This window comes from Procambarus clarkii, chromosome 1 (assembly GCF_040958095.1).
Source record: "Procambarus clarkii isolate CNS0578487 chromosome 1, FALCON_Pclarkii_2.0, whole genome shotgun sequence".
NCBI lineage: Eukaryota > Metazoa > Arthropoda > Malacostraca > Decapoda > Cambaridae > Procambarus > Procambarus clarkii.
The window spans coordinates 57,774,943-57,798,205 of NC_091150.1; the positions used below are offsets into that span (position 1 = coordinate 57,774,943).

The following is a 23,263-nucleotide window of genomic DNA, read 5'->3' on the forward strand; positions in this document are numbered from 1 at the left end:
CTCACACTAGTACCCAGCCCTCACACTAGTACCCAGCCCTCACACTAGTACCCAGCCCTCACACCAGTACCCAGCCCTCACACTAGTACCCAGCCCTCACACCTGTACCCAGCCCTCACACCAGTACCCAGCCCTCACACCAGTACCCAGCCCTCACACTAGTACCCAGCCCTCACACTAGTACCCAGCCCTCACACTAGTAACCAGCCCTCACACCAGTACCCAGCCCTCACACCAGCACCCAGCCCTCACACCTGTACCCAGCCCTCACACCAGTACCCATCACTCACACCAGTACCCAGCCCTCACACTAGTACCCATCACTCAGATCAGTACCTAGCCCTCACACTAGTACCTATCACTCACACCAGTACCCAGCCCTCACACTAGTACCCAGCCCTCACACCAGTACCCAGCCCTCACACCAGTACCCAGCCCTCTCGCCAGAACCCAGCCCTCACACCAGTACCCATCACTCACACCAGTACCCAGCCCTCACACTAATACCCAGCCCCTCACACCAGTACCCAGCCCTCACACTAGTACCCAGCCCTCACACCAGTACCCAGCCCTCATACCAGTACCCAGCCTTCACACTAGTACCCAGCCCTCACACCAATACCCATCACTCACACCAGTACCCAGCCCTCATACCTGTACCCAGCCCTCACACCAGTACCCAGCCCTCATACCAGTACCCAGCCCTCACACCAGTACCCAGCCCTCACACCAGTACCCAGCCTTTATACCAGTACCCAGCCCTCACACCAGTACCCAGCCCTCATACCAGCACCCAATACTCACACCAGTACCCAGGCCTCACACTAGTACCCAGCCCTCAAACCAGTACCTAGACCTCACACCTGTACCCAGCCCTTATACCAGTACCCAGCCCTCACACCAGTACCCAGGACTCACACCAGTACCCAGGACTCACACCAGTACCCAGCCCTCACACCAGTACCCAGCCCTCACACCAGTTCCCAGCCCTCACACCAGTACCCAGCCCTCACACCAGTACCCAGCCCTCACACCAGTACCCAGCCCTCACACCAGTACCAAGGCCCTCACACCAGTACCCAGCCCTCATACCAGCACCCAATACTCACACCAGTACCCAGACCTCACACCAGTACCCAGCCCTAACACCAGTACCTAGCCCTCACACCAGTACCCGTCACTCAAACCAGTACCCGTCACTCAGACCAGTACCCAGCACTCACACCAGTACCCAGCTCTCACACCAATACCCAGCCCTCACACCAGTACCCAGCACTCACACCAGTACCCAGCTCTCACACCAATACCCAGCCCTCACACCAGTACCCAGCCCTCACACCAGTGCCCAGCCCTCACACCAGTACCCAGCCCTCACACCAGTACCCAGCCCTCACACTAGTACCCAGCCCTCACACCAGTACCCAGCCCTCACACCAGTACCCAGCCCTCATACCAGTACCCAGCCTTCACACTAGTACCCAGCCCTCACACCAATACCCATCACTCACACCAGTACCCAGCCCTCATACCTGTACCCAGCCCTCACACCAGTACCCAGCCCTCATACCAGTACCCAGCCCTCACACCAGTACCCAGCCCTCACACCAGTACCCAGCCCTTATACCAGTACCCAGCCCTCACACCAGTACCCAGCCCTCACACCAGTACCCAGCCCTCACACCAGTACCCAGCCCTCACACCAGTACCCAGCCCTCACACTAGTACCCATCACTCAGATCAGTACCTAGCCCTCACACCAGTACCCAGCCCTCACACCAGTACCCAGCCCTCAAACTAGTACCCATCACTCAGATCAGTACCTAGCCCTCACACCAGTACCCAGCCCTCACACTAGTACCCAGCCCTCACACTAGTACCCAGCCCTCACACTAGTACCCAGCCCTCACACCAGTACCCAGCCCTCACACCAGTACCCAGCCCTCACACTAGTACCCAGCCCTCACACTAGTACCCAGCCCTCACACCAGTACCCAGCCCTCACACCAGTACCCAGCCCTCACACCAGTACCCAGCCCTCACACCAGTACCCAGCCCTCACACCTGTACCCAGCCCTCACACCATTACCCAGCCCTCACACCATTACCCAGCCCTAACACTAGTACCCAGCCCTCACACTAGAACCCAGCCCTCACACTAGAACCCAGCCCTCACACCAGTACCCAGCCCTCACACCAGTACCCAGCCCTCACACTAGTACCCAGCCCTCACACTAGTACCCAGCCCTCACACTAGTACCCAGCCCTCACACTAGTACCCAGCCCTCACAACAGTACCCAGCCCTCACACCAGTACCCAGCCCTCACACCAGTACCCAGCCCTCACATTAGTACCCATCACTCAGATCAGTACCTAGCCCTCACACCAGTACCCAGCCCTCACACTAGTACCCAGCCCTCACACCAGTACCCAGCCCTCACACCAGTACCCAGCCCTCACACCAGTACCCAGCCCTCACACTAGTACCCAGCCCTCACAACAGTACCCAGCCCTCACACCAGTACCCAGCCCTCACACCAGTACCCAGCCCTCACATTAGTACCCATCACTCAGATCAGTACCTAGCCCTCACACCAGTACCCAGCCCTCACACTAGTACCCAGCCCTCACACCAGTACCCAGCCCTCACACCAGTACGCAGCCCTCACACCAGTACCCAGCCCTCACACCAGTACCCAGCCCTCACACCAGTACCCAGCCCTCACACCAGTACCCAGCCCTCACACTAGTACCCAGCCCTCACACCAGTACCCAGCCCTCACACTAGTACCCAGCCCTCACACCAGTACCCAGCCCTCACACCTGTACCCAGCCCTCACACTAGTACCCAGCCCTCACACTAGTACCCAGCCCTCACACTAGTACCCAGCCCTCACACCAGTACCCAGCCCTCACACTAGTACCCAGCCCTCACACCTGTACCCAGCCCTCACACCAGTACCCAGCCCTCACACAAGTACCCAGCCCTCACACTAGTACCCAGCCCTCACACTAGTACCCAGCCCTCACACTAGTAACCAGCCCTCACACCAGTACCCAGCCCTCACACCAGCACCCAGCCCTCACACCTGTACCCAGCCCTCACACCAGTACCCATCACTCACACCAGTACCCAGCCCTCACACTAGTACCCATCACTCAGATCAGTACCTAGCCCTCACACTAGTACCTATCACTCACACCAGTACCCAGCCCTCACACTAGTACGCAGCCCTCACACCAGTACCCAGCCCTCACACCAGTACCCAGCCCTCTCGCCAGTACCCAGCCCTCACACCAGTACCCATCACTCACACCAGTACCCAGCCCTCACACTAATACCCAGCCCCTCACACCAGTACCCAGCCCTCACACCAGTACCCAGCCCTCACACTAGTACCCAGCCCTCACACCAGTACCCAGCCCTCATACCAGTACCCAGCCTTCACACTAGTACCCAGCCCTCACACCAATACCCATCACTCACACCAGTACCCAGCCCTCATACCTGTACCCAGCCCTCACACCAGTACCCAGCCCTCATACCAGTACCCAGCCCTCACACCAGTACCCAGCCCTCACACCAGTACCCAGCCTTTATACCAGTACCCAGCCCTCACACCAGTACCCAGCCCTCATACCAGCACCCAATACTCACACCAGTACCCAGGCCTCACACTAGTACCCAGCCCTCAAACCAGTACCTAGCCCTCTCACCTGTACCCAGCCCTTATACCAGTACCCAGCCCTCACACCAGTACCCAGGACTCACACCAGTACCCAGGACTCACACCAGTACCCAGCCCTCACACCAGTACCCAGCCCTCACACCAGTTCCCAGCCCTCACACCAGTACCCAGCCCTCACACCAGTACCCAGCCCTCACACCAGTACCCAGCCCTCACACCAGTACCAAGGCCCTCACACCAGTACCCAGCCCTCATACCAGCACCCAATACTCACACCAGTACCCAGACCTCACACCAGTACCCAGCCCTAACACCAGTACCTAGCCCTCACACCAGTACCCGTCACTCAAACCAGTACCCGTCACTCAGACCAGTACCCAGCACTCACACCAGTACCCAGCTCTCACACCAATACCCAGCCCTCACACCAGTACCCAGCACTCACACCAGTACCCAGCTCTCACACCAATACCCAGCCCTCACACCAGTACCCAGCCCTCACACCAGTGCCCAGCCCTCACACCAGTACCCAGCCCTCACACCAGTACCCAGCCCTCACACTAGTACCCAGCCCTCACACCAGTACCCAGCCCTCACACCAGTACCCAGCCCTCATACCAGTACCCAGCCTTCACACTAGTACCCAGCCCTCACACCAATACCCATCACTCACACCAGTACCCAGCCCTCATACCTGTACCCAGCCCTCACACCAGTACCCAGCCCTCATACCAGTACCCAGCCCTCACACCAGTACCCAGCCCTCACACCAGTACCCAGCCCTTATACCAGTACCCAGCCCTCACACCAGTACCCAGCCCTCATACCAGCACCCAATACTCACACCAGTACCCAGGCCTCACACTAGTACCCAGCCCTCAAACCAGTACCTAGCCCTCACACCTGTACCCAGCCCTTATACCAGTACCCAGCCCTCACACCAGTACCCAGCACTCACACCAGTACCCAGCCCTCACACCAGTACCCAGCCCTCACACCAGTTCCCAGCCCTCACATCAGTACCCAGCCCTCACACCAGTACCCAGCCCTCACACCAGTACCCAGCTCTCACACCAGTACCAAGGCCCTCACACCAGTACCCAGCCCTCATACCAGCACCCAATACTCACACCAGTACCCAGACCTCACACCAGTACCCAGCCCTCACACCAGTACCCATCACTCACACCAGTACCCATCACTCACACCAGTACCCAGCCCTCACACCAGCACCCAGTACTCACACCAGCACCCAGTACTCACACCAGTACCCAGCCCTCATACCAGCACCCAATACTCACACCAGTACCCATCACTCACACCAGTACCCACCACTCACACCAGTACCCACCACTCACACCAGTCCCCAGTACTCCCACAAGTACCCAGCACACACACCAGTACCCAGCACTCACACCAGTACCCAGCACTCACACCAGTACCCAGTACTCCCACCAGTACTCAGCAGTCACACCAGTACCCACCACTCTCACCAGTACCCAGCACTCTCACCAGTACCCAGTATTCCCACCAGTATCCAGCACTCTCACCAGTACCCAGCACTCTCACCAGTACCCAGCACTCTCACCTGTACCCACCACTCTCACCAGTACCCACCACTCTCACCAGTACCCAGCACTCTCACCAGTACCCAGCACTCTCACCAGTACCCAGCACTCTCACCAGTACCCAGCACTCTCACCAGTACCCAGTATTCCCACCAGTACCCACCACTCTCATTAGTACCCACCACTCTCACCAGTACCCAGCACTCTCACCAGTACCCAGCACTCTCACCAGTACCCACCACTCTCACCAGTACCCACCACTCTCACCAGTACCCACCACTCACACCAGTACCTACCACTCACACCAGTACCCACCACTCTCACCAGTACCCAACACTCTCACCACTCACACCAGTACCCACCACTCACACCAGTACCCACTACTCTCACATCAGTACCCACCACTCACACCAGTACCCACCACTCACACCAGTACCCACCACTCACACCAGTACCCACCACTCACACAAGTACCCACCACTCACACCAGTTCCCACCACTCACACCAGTACCCACCACTCACACCAGTACCCACCACTCACACCAGTACCCACCACTCACACCAGTACCCACCACTCTCACAGCAGTACCCACCACTCTCACAGCAGTACCCACCACTCACATCAGTACCCAGCAGTCTCACCAGTACCCACCACTCTCACCAGTACCCACCACTCTCACAGCAGTACCCACCACTCACACCAGTACCCACCACTCTCACAGCAGTACCCAGCAGTCTCACCAGTACCCACCACTCACACCAGTACCCACCACTCACACCAGTACCCACCACTCACATCAGTACCCAGCAGTCTCACCAGTACCCACCACTCACACCAGTACCCACCACTCACACCAGTACCCACCACTCTCACAGCAGTACCCACCACTCACACCAGTACCCACCACTCACACCAGTACCCACCACTCTCACAGCAGTACCCACCACTCACATCAGTACCCACCACTCACACCAGTACCCACCACTCTCACAGCAGTATCCACCACTCACACCAGTACCCACCACTCACACCAGTACCCACCACTCTCACAGCAGTACCCACCACTCACACCAGTACCCACCACTCTCACAGCAGTACCCACCACTCACACCAGTACCCACCACTCACACCAGTACCCACCACTCTCACACCAGTACCCACCACTCACACCAGTACCCACCACTCTCACAGCAGTACCCACCACTCACATCAGTACCCACCACTCACACCAGTACCCACCACTCTCACAGCAGTATCCACCACTCACACCAGTACCCACCACTCACACCAGTACCCACCACTCTCACAGCAGTACCCACCACTCACACCAGTACCCACCACTCTCACAGCAGTACCCACCACTCACACCAGTACCCACCACTCTCACAGCTGTACCCACCACTCTCACCATTACCCACCACTCTCACCAGTACCCACCACTCTCACCAGTACCCACCACTCACATCAGTACCCACCACTCTCACATCAGTACCCAGCAGTCTCACCAGTACCCACCACTCACACCAGTACCCACCACTCACATCAGTACCCAGCAGTCTCACCAGTACCCACCACTCATACCTGTACCCACCACTCACACCAGTACCCACCACTCACACCAGTACCCACCACTCTCACAGCAGTACCCACCACTCACACCAGTACCCACCACTCACACCAGTACCCACCACTCTCACAGCAGTACCCACCACTCACATCAGTACCCACCACTCACACCAGTACCCACCACTCACACCAGTACCCACCACTCACATCAGTACCCACCACTCACACCAGTACCCACCACTCACACCAGTACCCACCACTCTCACACCAGTACCCACCACTCTCACAGCAGTACCCACCACTCACACCAGTACCCACCACTCTCACAGCAGTACCCACCACTCACACCAGTACCCACCACTCTCACCAGTACCCACCACTCCCACAGCAGTACCCACCTCTCACAGCAGTACCCACCACTCACAGCAGTACCCACCACTCACACCAGTACCCACCACTCACACCAGTACCCACCACTCTCACAGAGGTACCCACCACTCACACCAGTACCCACCACTCACACCAGTACCCACCACTCTCACAGCAGTACCCACCACTCACACCAGTACCCACCACTCTCACAGCAGTACCCACCACTCACACCAGTACCCACCACTCTCACAGCAGTACCCACCACTCACACCAGTACCCACCACTCTCACCAGTACCCACCACTCTCACAGCAGTGCCCACCACTCACACCAGTACCCACCACTCTCACAGCAGTACCCACCACTCACACCAGTACCCACCACTCACACCAGTACCCACCACTCTCACAGCAGTACCCACCACTCACACCAGTACCCACCACTCTCACAGCAGTACCCACCACTCACACCAGTACCCACCACTCTCACAGCAGTACCCACCACTCACACCAGTACCCACCACTCTCACAGCAGTACCCACCACTCACACCAGTACCCACCACTCTCACAGCAGTACCCACCACTCACATCACTACCCACCACTCACACCAGTACCCACCACTCACACCAGTACCCACCACTCTCACAGTAGTATCCACCACTCACACCAGTACCCACCACTCACACCAGTACCCACCACTCTCACAGCAGTACCCACCACTCACACCAGTACCCACCACTCTCACAGCAGTACCCACCACTCACACCAGTACCCACCACTCTCACCAGTACCCACCACTCACAGCAGTACCCACCACTCACAGCAGTACCCACCACTCACAGCAGTACCCACCACTCACAGCAGTACCCACCACTCACACCAGTACCCACCACTCACACCAGTACCCACCACTCTCACAGCAGTACCCACCACTCACACCAGTACCCACCACTCTCACAGCAGTACCCACCACTCACACCAGTACCCATCACTCTCACAGCAGTACCCACCACTCACACCAGTACCCACCACTCTCACAGCAGTACCCACCACTCACACCAGTACCCACCACTCTCACCAGTACCCACCACTCTCACAGCAGTACCCACCACTCACACCAGTACCCACCACTCTCACAGCAGTACCCACCACTCACACTAGTACCCACCACTCTCACAGCAGTACCCACTACTCACACCAGTACCCACCACTCACACCAGTACCCACCACTCTCACAGCAGTACCCACCACTCACACCAGTACCCATCACTCTCACAGCAGTACCCACCACTCACACCAGTACCCACCACTCTCACAGCAGTACCCACCACTCACACCAGTACCCACCACTCTCACAGCAGTACCCACCACTCTCACAGCAGTACCCACCACTCACACCAGTACCCACCACTCTCACAGCAGTACCCAACACTCACACTAGTACCCTCCACTCTCACAGCAGTACCCACCACTCACACCAGTACCCACCACTCACATCAGTACCCACCACTCTCACCAGTACCCACCACTCTCACAGCAGTACCCACCACTCACACCAGTACCCACCACTCACATCAGTACCCACCACTCACACCAGTTCCCACCACTCTCACCAGTACCCACCACTCTCACAGCAGTACCCACCACTCACAGCATTACCCACCACTCACACCAGTACCCACCACTCACATCAGTACCCACCACTCTCACCAGTACCCACCACTCTCACAGCAGTACCCACCACTCACACCAGTACCCACCACTCACATCAGTACCCACCACTCACATCAGTACCCACCACTCTCACAGCAGTACCCACCACTCACATCAGTACCCACCACTCACACCAGTACCCACCACTCTCACAGCAGTACCCACCACTCTCACAGCAGTACCCATCACTCACACCAGTACCCACCACTCACATCAGTACCCAGCAGTCTCACCAGTACCCACCACTCACATCAGTACCCAGCAGTCTCACCAGTACCCACCACTCACATCAGTACCCATCACTCACACCAGTACCCACCACTCACATCAGTACCCAGCAGTCTCACCAGTACCCACCACTCACATCAGTACCCAGCACTCTCACCTGTACCCACCACTCTCACCAGTACCCACCACTCTCACTTGTACCCAGCACTCTCACCAGTACTAAGGACTCCACCAGTTCATAACAGTTACACTCTCAAATGTTTAGGGGTGTTGTTTGGTTGTTTTACAGTATGGTGCCTTGAATATCCCATTAACATTGTTTTATTTGCATTTGAATATACAAAACTTTCTACATTCTTGTACTGCCACTAGCACGTGTAGTGCTTCGGGCAGATCCTTAATCCTGATTATTCCCCCCGTGTACGACCCGCCAAATCATTTAACAACCAGGTACTAATTCACTACTGGGTGAGCAGAAGCTCCAATTTAAGATTGGCGCCCAGTCAATCTTCCCCGGCCGGGATAGGAATCTAGTCCAAACTGCTCACGAAGCGCCGTTCGAGTGCTTAGCACTGGGCCACGGGAACTACTCGTAGCGCAGATCGCAGAAAACACTCTTCCTCATCTCCTCCTCCCTCCCACCATTAATCCGCCCGTTAACAATCTCCCACTTTCAGCCCTAGACACGCACCTGACACGACTCCTCCATCCCAGCAGTCACGGCCCTGACACGATTCCTCCATCCCAGTAGAGACATGCACCTGACACGACTCCTTATCCCAGCAGAGACATGCACCTGACACGACTCCTTATCCCAGCAGAGACACGGCCCTGACACGACTCCTTATCCCAGCAAAGACACGGTCCTGACACGACTCCTCCATCCCAGCAGAGACGCGCACCTAACACGACTCCTCCATCCCAGCAGACACGGCTCCTGACACGACTCCTCCATCCCAGCAGAGACACGCACCTAACACGACTCCTCCATCCCAGCTGACACGGCCCTGACACGACTCCTCCATCCCAAGAGAGACATGGACCTCGTCTCCTCGCTCATTATACACACACCCTTTGTTCGGCTCCTCTCTCCCTGCTCACACACTCTCCCTTCCTCTTCTCTCTCCCTGCTCACACACGTCCTTCCCTTCTCCTTCTCTCTCCACCTTCTCCCAGCTTATCCATCTTTCTCCAGAATTCACCTCCAAGATTTTCCTCTTAAGCTTTTCGCCCCTTTCCATCCTCTCTCCAAATTACCTCCCCCGCTGTTTCTCTCTCTCACCTCTCCTTCCTTTTTCCCAATTCTCCACCTGTCTCACTCTCCTTCCCTCTTTTCATCATTTCCCCTTTCTCCTAACCCCTTTTCAAACATCTCCTTCTCCCTCCCTTCTACTTTCAGTCTGTCTGTGTCTGCCTCCGTCTATCTGAATCTGTGTTTTTTTTCAGTCTTCCTTGATTTCTCTGTCTCTTTTTCTCTGGTTGATTCGAAATCTCTGCGGGCTCTGTCTGTCTCTGTTAGTATCTCTGTCTCTTACTGCTTTTGTGCTTTTGCTGATTATCTCTCTTTCTCTCTAATACAAATAGCATAATTGTTTCTCAATGGCAAGCAGGTGATCTGATGGTAGGAGGAGCCTAACTGTGTGAAATTTTTTTTAAATTTATTAATTTCCCCATTAGCTTTAACAATGGGGCAGGGCTCGTGAAAACCTTTGAAATCGTGGAAGAATTATCTATTTTTTGCTGCTATGGGCAAAGTAGGATGGTTAGAAAATTAGTTTATTTTCCCAAAATTGGTGCATATTTTTTCATATTAAAAGAAAACAAACTGATATTTTAATTTTACTTTTTAAATATTTCGACAGACAAAGCTGGGTGGCAGGGTCGGAATCAGTCGTGGGGGTCAGTATGTGACCGTGGCATGCTCTTCTTTCTTGAATTATGTTGACCACCCCCACCCCCCCCAATCAACCTATGTCCGTCCCATACTCAAGACTATACACCTTGCAAAGTTGGTTAAAGCTAGTTGCAAGTGTAGGGCCTCCATCTTTGGACGGACAAACATACATCTCTCCTATAGATATAATAGATAATTTAATTTGTCATAGTCTTCCAGCAATTCTGAGTCCTTGCTGAAAAGTATTTTTTTTAATTATCTTAAAATATATTTAGTCATTAATTCTAACATTATCTTACTGATGTTTAATTGTCCCTTCAGGTTTGATGGAATCCATCTACTTCACGAACAAGACGGCTTTGGTTCGTTCATCACCATCTGTGAAGTTGTGTTTGTTCTCTTCATCTTGTACTTCACTGGGCGAGAATGCTATCTCCTCTGCAAGCAGGGATCAAAATACTTCAACAATTACTGGTCGTTTGCCGAGATTTCAATAATCTTGGCAAGTTACATTAGTATTATCATCTACATTCTCAGGTAATACGGAATCTCATCTGATATTATTTAATATCTCTTTATGAAATCAAATCTAAATCTAAATATTTTTCAGGTAAAAGTACATATATAGAAGATGAGTATCAAACATAATGTTGGATTTATAGATAGAGCTAATACATACAATATCTAAAGCCACTAATACACACAGCGTTAAGGGCGTTTTATGGTATTCTAGGAGTAACTTTTATCCTCACATGGCCTTGGTGTCTCGATGTGTCAAGTTTGGTAGTTCTTTCTCTCCTAAGGACTCAACCTAGTGAGTAATATACAGATCTCTACCAGACATGACGCCAACACCAGACTTCAACTATTCTGTCTACAGAATACTTTATCACAATTAGTTATTGTTAAGAACAATGGCCTAGGAATGTGTGTTTTGTTTTATGTGTTTACGAGATAAATTGAGACGTCAGTGTAATCAAACACAAAGGCAAGAACCTGAACTCTGAGGTGGCCGCTTTAGTATAAAACTGAGTGTTACGGTGTTACGGTTTCTGCTGTTTACATAAGAGCAAAAGTTAAGTTATCAGCAATGATGATTAATCTAGACAGTTTAGTACAGAGAACAGATACTAATGTTGATACATACAATTTCTAAGGCATCATAAATTATTGCCACCCAAACATAGATATAGCCAAAGGGAGTATACAGTGAACTAGAACATAATTTAGATTTGGTAAAGGGGCTTGAGCACAGGCTACTATCATACTTGTAGGAGATTTTAATTTTGTTTATGCTGTGCAAAATTAATAATTTTGCACAGCATACTATCATCCTCGTGTACAATATCTTTCTCTGGAATATTTCAAGTGTAGATCAAACAAACACATAAGTGGTCATGTTGGTTATAAATAGTAACTACATTGCATGTTTAATTTTTCTTCCTGCAGGTTGCGCTATTCTTATGTTATGTTCTCATTAGCCATAGTGTAGATATTCTTGCTCTTGTTTATCCTAGCAGATATCTATACAAATGACCTATGGGATACTGACTGTCTTTCCCATATGACAGAATATATAAGAACAAGAAAGAATGCAACTGACATGCTTCAAGATGCCATCAGTCAAGCCACTAGCAACATTTGTAATTGTTAATTCTTCATGTGCCAGGCCGAAAGCCTTAGCATGACTTATACAAAAAATACACTATCTTCCCTACAGATACTTGGCAGTAAACACTGCCCTTGAAGAGTTCAACAGAACTTATGGAAATGGCTACGTTAGGATGCAAAATGCTGCTAATCTCGATGAGATTTTCAGCTACTTGATCGCCTTCATTGTATTCGTTGGAACACTGAAATTCATCAAGCTACTGAGGTTTAACAAGACAATAGGTGAGATGTGTGTTCATTATATTGGTGGAACAGAATTCATGTCAGTTGTAGAAGTGAATTGGGGATTGGGGAGTGTGTATTTAGGGGAGGCATGCAGGGTGTGTGGGAAGAGATGGGGAGTGTGTGTTAGAAGAGATGGGGAGAGTGTGTTAGAAGAGATGGGGAGAGTGTGTTAGAAGAGATGGGGATGATGTGTTGGTGGAGATGGAGAGTGTGTGAAGAATATGGGGGAGCATGTGTGCTTGTAGACACAAGGAGGGTGTGTGTAAGGGGAGATGGGGAGGGTATATATGGGCGTAAAAGGGAAGTGTGTGTGTGTGTGGGGGAGGGGGAAATATAGAGTATGTGTAAGGGAAAGATAGCAAGGATGTTTTAGTAGCTATGGATATATGTGAAGATGTTTACAGGGATAAAGATGATGAAAACCTGATATATATATATATATATATATATATATATATATATATATATATATATATATATATATATATATATATATATATATATATATATATATATATATATATATATATATATATATATATTCAACTTGTGGATAGACTAAATGTTGCATCTTTTGTACAAATCAAGTTAAGTATAAACTAAATTTAAAAGTTATTCAATTTATAGAGATGATCTTTTTGAAATACGGCTCACAGACTTCATTCTAGGGATGGGGTTAGAGGCGAGTGACTTTGGATTGGGCGGGAGGAAGGAATGTAAAGTTTTACAGATTTCTTTAATAAAACTTTGTGTATCGTGAAATTTTCTGGGATAGGAAAGAAAAGATGTTCATCTATCTTCCTAATGGGAATATATATATATATATATATATATATATATATATATATATATATATATATATATATATATATATATATATATATATATATATATATATATATATATATATATATAATGTCGTACCTAGTAGCCAGAACGCACTTCTCATCTTACTATGCAAGGCCCGATTTGCCTATTAAGCCAAGTTTTCATGAATTAATTGTTTTTCGACTACCTAACATACCTAACCTAACCTAACCTAACTTTTTCGGCTACCTAACCTAACCTAACCTATAATGATAGGTTAGGTTAGGTTAGGTAGGGTTGGTTAGGTTCGGTCATATATCTACGTTAATTTTACCCCCAATAAAATAAAATTGACCTCATACATAATGAAATGGGTAGCTTTATCATTTCATAAGAAAAAAATTAGAGAAAATATATTAATTCAGGAAAACTTGGCTTATTAGGCAAATCGGGCCTTGCATAGTAGGCTGAGAAGTGCGTTCTGGCTATTAGGTACGACATATATATATATATATATATATATATATATATATATATATATATATATATATATATAAATATATATATATATATATATATATATATATATATATATACATATATATATATATATATATATATATATATATATATATATATATATATATATATATATATATATATATTATTAAATATGACCGAAAAAGTAAGATTAATAATTCTAACACGAATTTTCTCAATCTTTCGTACATTTCTTTTCACTGTTGGAGGTAATTCAAAAATCAATTCTCCAAAATTCATTTTTATTTCTAGTCTGACGCGACACTTGAGCGCGCTTCGTAAAACTTATTACATTTTCAAAGACTTTACACATACACAACTGAATAGAACTTACATATCTCCGATTTGTTTATATCTACATTTGAGTGAGGTGGATGGGATGAGGTGGTATTTAATAGGGTATTAATTTCATCAACACAAGACAGAACACGAAACAATGGGTATTGAAATGGAAGTGATTGTAGAAAGCCTATTGGTCCATATTTCTTGATGCTTCTGTATTGGAGCGGAGTCTTGAGGTGAGTAGAATATAGTTGTGCATTAATTGACTGTTGATTGCTGGTGTTGACTTCTTAATGTGCAGTGCCTCGCAAACGTCAAGCCGTCTGCTATCGCTGTATCTATCAATGATTTCTGTGTTGTTTACTAGGATTTCTCTGGCGATGGTTTGGTTGTGGGAAGAGATTATATGTTCCTTAATGGAGCCCTGTTGCTTATGCATCGTTAAACGCCTAGAAAGAGATGTTGTTGTCTTGCCTATATACTGGGTTTTTTGGAGCTTACAGTCCCCAAGTGGGCATTTGAAGGCATAGACGACGTTGGTCTCTTTTAAAGCGTTCTGCTTTGTGTCTGGAGAGTTTCTCATGAGTAGGCTGGCCGTTTTTCTGGTTTTATAGTAAATCGTCAGTTGTATCCTCTGATTTTTGTCTGTAGGGATAACGTTTCTATTAACAATATCTTTCAGGACCCTTTCCTCCGTTTTATGAGCTGTGGAAAAGAAGTTCCTGTAAAATAGTCTAATAGGGGGTATAGGTGTTGTGTTAGTTGTCTCTTCAGAGGTTGCATGGCGTTTCACTTTCCTTCTTATGATGTCTTCCACGAAACCACTGGAGAAGCCGTTGTTGACTAGGACCTGCCTTACCCTACAGAGTTCTTCGTCGACTTGCTTCCATTCTGAGATGTGGCTGAGAGCACGGTCGACATATGCGTTAACAACACTCCTCTTGTACCTGTCTGGGCAGTCGCTGTTGGCATTTAGGCACATTCCTATGTTCGTTTCCTTAGTGTAGACTGCAGTGTGGAAACCTCCGCTCTTTTCCATAAAAAACTAACAACGTTGAAACTAACAACGTTATATGAAGGACCTATGACAATTCCACGACCAAGAGATGGCTTCCTGAACCTTCCAGGAATCACCCTCACTGAGGACCAAGTCACTCTCCTAAATCTGGGTATAAACTGTCACGTTATGTCCAGACCGAGTGAGATGGCCCGGAAAGTGGAGTTGGAGATTCTGTTGGACGACATATTCCACCTCGAAGCACAAAAGAAGGTCACCACCAAAGATACCTTACAAGCAGAACTTATTGCGGAAGGAGGAAAGAATCGAGGCAACTACAGAAGCACCATACTGTCCCCCGAGCTCAAAGCGGCAGCTAAGAGCCTTGGTGAGAACAAGGAGATAGTTGTCAGGAGAGGCGACTAGTCGCCAATATACGTCATTCTTAAAAAAGAAGAATATCTGGCGAAAATGAACCTCATACTCTCTGACCAAACTAAATTCCAAAGGGTAACGAAGGACACTACATCCGAACTGAAAACAAAGTTCAACAAATTGATCGAAACTGTGAACGCCAAGAAATCTGGACTCCACCTGCCAAAGATTATTGGGGAATATAAACCTGGATATGCGTATGGAAATGTCAAGACACACAAGCCTGGAAACCCACTTCGGCCAATCATCAGCCAGATACCCACACCCACGTACATATTGGCGAAACGACTCAACGGCTTGCTGACTCCTTACGTCCCTTGCGCCTTCAGCCTGAAATCTCCAAAGGAATTTGTTGACTTGCTGCGGAGAACACGGGCCACAGGGATAAGAGCCTCGTTGGACGTAGAATCTCTGTTTACCAACGTACCTGTGGATGAAACAATCGGGATGATAGCCGACAGAGTGTACCGTGATCCGGCCTGTACTCCTCTTGACATACCAGAAAACAGTCTAAAGAAACTACTCCAAGCTTGTACTAAAGAGGCACCCTTCTTGAGCCCGGATGGACACATGTATAAGCAAGTAGAAAGGGTCGCCATGGGTTCTCCCCTAGGTATCCTGTTTGCAAACTTCTACATGGGTACCATCGAGCAAAAAGTCTTAGTCGACATGAACTTGAAACCGGCCATATACTGCAGGTATGTTGATGACATTTTTACACAGGTACCTGATGTCAGACATCTGCAGGAGCTGAAGGAGGCATTTGAGCAGAATTCTGTGTTGCGTTTCACTTACGAGAAGGAGAAGGATGAGAAGCTGCCCTTTCTAGATGTAACAGTCATGGAAAGGAGCGGAGTTTTCCACACTGCAGTCTACACTAAGAAAACAAACATAGGAATGTGCCTGAATGCCAACAGTGACTGCCCGGACAGGTACAAGAGGAGTGTTGTTAACGCTTATGTCGACCTTGCTCTCAGCCACAGCTCAGAATGGAAGCAAGTCGACGAAGAACTCTGTAGGGTAAGGCAGGTCCTAGTCAACAACGGCTTCTCCAATGGTTTCGTGGAAGACATCATAAGAAGGAAAGTGAAACGCCATGCAACCTCTGAAGAGACAACTAACACAACACCTATACCCCCTATTAGACTATTTTACAGGAACTTCTTTTCCACAGCCCATAAAACGGAGGAAAGGGTCCTGAAAGATATTGTCAGTAGAAACGTTATCCCTACAGACAAAAATCAGAAGATACAACGGACGATGTACTATAAAACCAGAAAAACGGCCAGCCTACTCATGAGAAACTCTCCAGACACAAAGCAGAACGCTTTAAAAGACACCAACGTCGTCTATGCCTTCAAATGCCCTCTTGGGGACTGTAAGCCTCAAAAAAACAAGTATATAGGCAAGACAACAACATCTTTTTCCAGGCGTTTAACGATGCATAAGCAACAGGGCTCCATTAAGGAACATATAATCTCTTCCCACAAACAAACTATCACCAGAGAAATCTTAGCAAACAACACAGAAATCGTCGATAGATACAGCGATAGCAGGCGGCTTGACGTCTGCGAGGCACAACACATCAAGAAGTCAACACCAGCAATCAACAGCCAATTAATGCACAACTATATTCTACCCACTTCAAGACTCCGCTCCAATATATAAGCATCAAGAAATATGGACCAATAGGCTTTCTACAATTACTTCCATTCAATATCCATTGTTTCGTGTTCTGTCTTGTGTTTGAATTTAATACCCATTCAATACCCATTGTTTCGTGTTCTGTCTTGTGTTGGAATTTAATACCCATTGAATACCCATTGTTGAAAGTTCGTTTTTCACCTCATCCACCTCACCCAAATGTAGATATAAACCTCGAAGATGTGTAAGCTCTATTCAGTTTCAGTTGTGTGTTTGTAAAGTAAAGTCTTTGAAAATGTAATAAGTTTTACGAAACGCTCTCAAGTGTCGCGTCAGACTAGAAATAAAAATGAATTTTGGAGAATTGATCTTTGAATTACCATCAACAGTGAAAAGAAACGTAAGAAAGATAGAGAAAATTCGTTTTAGAATTATTAATCTTACTTTTTCGGTCATATTTAATAATATATGTCTACAGGAAAGACTGCTACCAAAATATACTAATATATATATATATATATATATATATATATATATATATATATATATATATATATATATATATATATATATATATATATATATATATATACATATACATATATATATATATATATATATATATATATATATATGTATATATATATATATATATATATATATATATATATATATATATATATATATATATATATATATAATGTGTATATATATATATATATATATATTTTTTTTTTTTTTATTCCACTTAACTGTGTGTTCATTGCCACCAGGGCTCTTGTCGGCCACTATTCGACGGTGTTGGGACGACCTCAGTGTCTTCCTGATAGCATTCGTCCTGTTCTTCTTTGCCTTCGTCTCTGTGTTCTTCGTCCTGCTCAACCAACACCTTGTAGACTTCTACAACTTTATCAGCGCCGTCATGACCTGCTTCAGCATACTGCTGGGTAAGTGGTACGGTATGCACGGTAACTTTGTGGTACGGTATGCATCATATTTACTTTTGACACTACACATATGTGATATGTGTAGTGTCAAACAGCACGAGAACAATTGTCAGTGTCATTGATACAAAAAAAATTGATGTATAGACAGGTTTAAAGATTGAATGTTAGTTGTATTGTTGAAGAACGTTTATTGATTATAGAAAGATATTGGCTTTTACATATGGATTTACTACATGGGTACACACCATCTCTCCACACACCACCCTCCCCCGTCACCACACACCACCCTCCCGTCACCACACACCACCCTCCCCCGTCACCACACACCTCCCTCCCCCGTCACCACACACCACCCTCCCGTCACCACACACCACCCTCCCCCGTCACCACACACCACCCTCCCCCGTCACCACTCACCACCCTCCCCCGTCACCACACACCTCCCTCCCCCGTCACCACACACCACCCTCCCGTCACCACACACCACCCTCCCCCGTCACCACACACCACCCTCCCCCGTCACCACTCACCACCCTCCCCCGTCACCACACACCTCCCTCCCCCGTCACCACACACCACCCTCCCCCGTCACCACACACCTCCCTCCCCCGTCACCACACACCACCCTCCCCCGTCACCACACACCTCCCTCCCCCGTCACCACACACCTCCCTCCCCCGTCACCACACACCACCCTCCCCCGTCACCACACACCACCCTCCCGTCACCACACACCACCCTCCCCCGTCACCACACACCTCCCTCCCCCGTCACCACACACCACCCTCCCCCGTCACCACTCACCACCCTCCCCCGTCACCACACACCACCCTCCCGTCACCACACACCACCCTCCCCCGTCACCACACACCACCCTCCCCCGTCACCACACACCACCCTCCCCCGTCACCACTCACCACCCTCCCCCATCACCACTCACCACCCTCCCCCGTCACCACACACCACACACTCCCGTCACCACTCACCACCCTCCCCCATCACCACTCACCACCCTCCCCCGTCACCACACACCACCCTCCCCCATCACCACTCACCACCCTCCCCCATCACCACTCACCACCCTCCCCCGTCACCACACACCACACACTCCCGTCACCACACACCACACTCCCCTTCACCACACACCACCCTCCCCGTCACTACACACCACCCTCCCCCGTCACCACACACCTCCCTCCCCCGTCACCACACACCACCCTCCCCTTCACCACACACCACCCTCCCCCGTCACCACACACCACCCTCCCCCATCACCACTCACCACCCTCCCCCGTCACCACACACCACCCTCCCGTCACCACACACCACACTCCCCCATCACCACACACCACCCTCCCCCATCACCACTCACCACCCTCCCCCGTCACCACACACCTCCCTCCCCCATCACCGCTCACCACCCTCCCCCGTCACCACACACCTCCCTCCCCCATCACCACACACCACCCTCCCCCATCAGCACTCACCACCCTCCCCCGTCACCACACACCTCCCTCCCCCATCACCACTCACCACCCTCCCCCGTCACCACACACCACCCTCCCCCGTCACCACACACCACACACTCCCGTCACCACACACCACCACCACCCTCCCTGTTTCCGAACACCCCCGTTGCAATTTAGTGGTTTCAGGTGGCAGCCGCTTTGTATTCAAAGTTTTGGATTTTACAGCAGTCTAGGTTGCGTGCCCAGTTGGATGCCCCTAATCTGCCTCACTTTGTGGTTTAGGGACTGGGATTTGGGAGTCTTGGTCAACTTGCCCTTGGTTCTGTCATGACCTCATCTTCCTTCCCTGTTGGACTGGTCTCATCCTTCGCCTTCCCCCTCTGCTTCCTGCTCTGATTTGTCTGTGGGCTTCGGTTTGGAGACAAGATTTAGCTTGGAATGTGGATTGGGCGGATCCGGGCTTAGACTATCCCTATGCGGGCGCAGAGGCAGTTGAGCTTCTTGGCCCCACCAAAGTTTCTGGGTCTTGCCAGCCGACCCCTTCCTTCAAAGCTTTTCCCTTGGACACCACCTTTCGATCTCAGGCAGTGGGCGTGGATGAGTGCTCTGCCCCGAGGCCCTCTCCTGCGGTTCCCAGTCTCTGGAATCGGTACTGAGCTCTTAGGGTTCCGTTTGAATCTTTTTAGTTATTATTGATTAGAGGGTGGTTGCCTTGTTGTATTCTCCGTTCTCTGGAGGGGGGGGGGGGGGGAGAGGAGACATGTTCATGGCTATCACCCCACGTCTCGTGTATCGACATGCCGTTCTTGCTTGGTCTTTGGACTTGGCGTGGATCTCAATGACTGGCTGGTGTGGGCACCTAGCCAAATTGTTTGTTTGATAGCCAAGGTTCTGGTTCTTTCGCAGTTCGCTGGGTTTTTAGGTTCCTTGTGTACTGGTGGAACCTGCGACCTTGCTTCGGCTGCAGTACAGCCGTCTGCTGGTGTTGAAGGGGGAGCCAGGTGGCTCAGGGATTGTTCGAGCGATTGTGCAGGAACCTTTTCTTTATCTTTATGATTCCCATTGGGCTGGGTTTGGTTAAGTGGCTGTTCTGGTCCTTTGGGGGCAGCCCTACTGCCACTCGTGTTCACTGGGTATGGTCACTCGGGGGCCTGCACTGGATGCTGCATCACTAGCTTCTTCCGGTTTTCTGGGTTCGTTTCCTGGCACCTTCTCTGCTCCGTCGAAAATCGCTTGACGTTCCCGGATGTCTCGGCTGTCGGTTGGGGCTTTGTGACTGCCACTGACTGGTCTGGCCTGTGTTCTTGGTGCCTTCCATGTTGAGCGCTTAGTACGCTTCAGTTTTGCGACTGTGTGGCAAGCACTACAGGTTGTTTGGATTCTTCCGGTCTTGGTCATTTGGCTCCCTCAGTCGTGGGTACTGGCACAACTGGAATCTTATTAGGAGGAAAGTGATTCTTCTGGCTCTTTGATGACCCATCTAACTTTGGTTTTAGTTGCTGCTTGCTCCGTGTCCGAATCTAGGAGTTTTCTGCAGCTCCGTCTCTTGCAGAGGGCCAGGCAGGCGATGTATCTTGTTGGTTCAACCTTCTCTGATCAATGTGTTTAGAGTGCTCGATGAGAATTTATCACCATTTGTAAGGTGATCAGGTAGTTGGCATGATGGTGTCCCACCTGCTGTCGTCTTCCAGGCGGCAGTAAGAGGTTCTTGGCGGTCATTTTAACACTTTCTCTCCCTTCACCATTGCTATTCGGTTTCTAAGTGGGATGTTTGGTCCTTTCTCTCTTGTCTGTATCTCGATTAGCATCTTATGCCAAATACTGTGGCTTCTTATCATGAGGTATTGGCGAGCCACTGGATCAACGTTTAGGATTGATTCTACATCGGCACCGTTTCGCAAGCTTACTTGTGCTTTGTTTCTCCTCTGGCCTGCTCTTGCACCACCTGAGCCTGCATCGTCTCTGGACTGGGCTCTGTCTTTTCTCTTTTTTGTTCGTTTTATGGTTGCCTCTTCGGTCTGGGATTGTTTTTGAAGGCTTTATTTTGTTATTTCTTTGACCTCTGGTTGTCGGGTTGGTGAACTTCATGCTCTTCTCTGGCGCCTGGTGTGTGTGTGTGTGTGTGTGTGTGTGTGTGTGTGTGTGTGTGTGTGTGTGTGTGTGTGTGTGTGTGTGTGTGTGTGTGTGTGTGTTTTAATCACTACCGTTCTTACAACAGGCAAGTTCGACTTCAGCCAGATGACTCAGGCATCTCCCATGGTGCCAATCCTCTTCTTCGTCTTCGTTATGTTCATCACGTTTGTTCTCATGAACCTGTTAATAACAGTCATCATGCAGGCCTTCACGGAGGTGAGTTTCTCACACTAATGATTTGTCACATGTTAGGTCTTCTCCGTAAGGAGAGATGTTTGTATTTTATTTGTTTATTTATTGATATTTTATTTTTGGGGGGAATATTTGGTGGCCGAGCAATTTCTAAAGAACACCATTCGTATCTTAGCTTGGCTTCAGACTTTCAACACGTACATGGCAAAAGGCCCCAAAATATAGTTAACAAACATGTTTTAGAGGTAATTTCTTCTTATAAGGTTCTTGTGAAGGTAACTTTACCGAGGTTTGTGCATTCTCCCACCTGTCTGTGCATACAGCATAGCCCACACATTGTTTTACTTCAAGTTGGAAGTCTGCAACCTGCATTGATTGAAAAAAAATTGAGTTTTAAGGTTCTAGGGGTAGCCTAACCAGTTATCTTTCAAAAATGACAGAGGGCAGGTGTCGCACCTAGAGAAGATAAGGCAATGAGCAGTATGCCAGGATGTGAGTGAACACAATAGGGTGTAAGTTGCATAAATGAACCAATCAGCAGGTGATCCAAGGTCATGTGACGGACGAGAGGGTATAGCGAGGCGTCCCATTGGCTTGGGACACCCCAATGTTGCCTAAGACATGTTAGAGAAATGACGTATACGGATTAGCTCTGGAATTGGCAAGATATTCGTTAATGTGTGCAGAGTTCAGCCTTTTGTTGAGAGTTGAGGACATCATGATGACACAAGGAGCAGTAGAGCAAACCTATTCGTTAGTTTTGACTGCAACAACTCGTGCGATGGCTCTTGGTGCGACACTTTTAATCAGTGGAGATGCACTGTAAACAACCAGTGACTCTTATACAGTGAAGAACACCCAGTGCGAGAATGGAGTGTAAACAATGGACGA

At 49.3% G+C, this 23,263-nt stretch overlaps 1 protein-coding gene across 2 annotated transcripts in view; it reads left to right on the top strand.

The window, feature by feature from the left end:
* LOC123751601 (polycystin-2-like) overlaps positions 1-23,263 on the top strand; it is a 131,389-nt gene that overhangs the window by 43,757 nt on the left and 64,369 nt on the right. For both annotated transcript variants that reach the window (XM_069312363.1, XM_069312336.1), the window contains exons 3-6: positions 11,352-11,567; positions 12,751-12,923; positions 18,405-18,578; positions 22,266-22,396. In XM_069312363.1, the coding sequence (XP_069168464.1) occupies positions 12,815-12,923; positions 18,405-18,578; positions 22,266-22,396 (414 nt within the window). In that variant the 5' untranslated portion in view covers positions 11,352-11,567; positions 12,751-12,814. The remainder of the gene's footprint in view (positions 1-11,351; positions 11,568-12,750; positions 12,924-18,404; positions 18,579-22,265; positions 22,397-23,263) is intronic.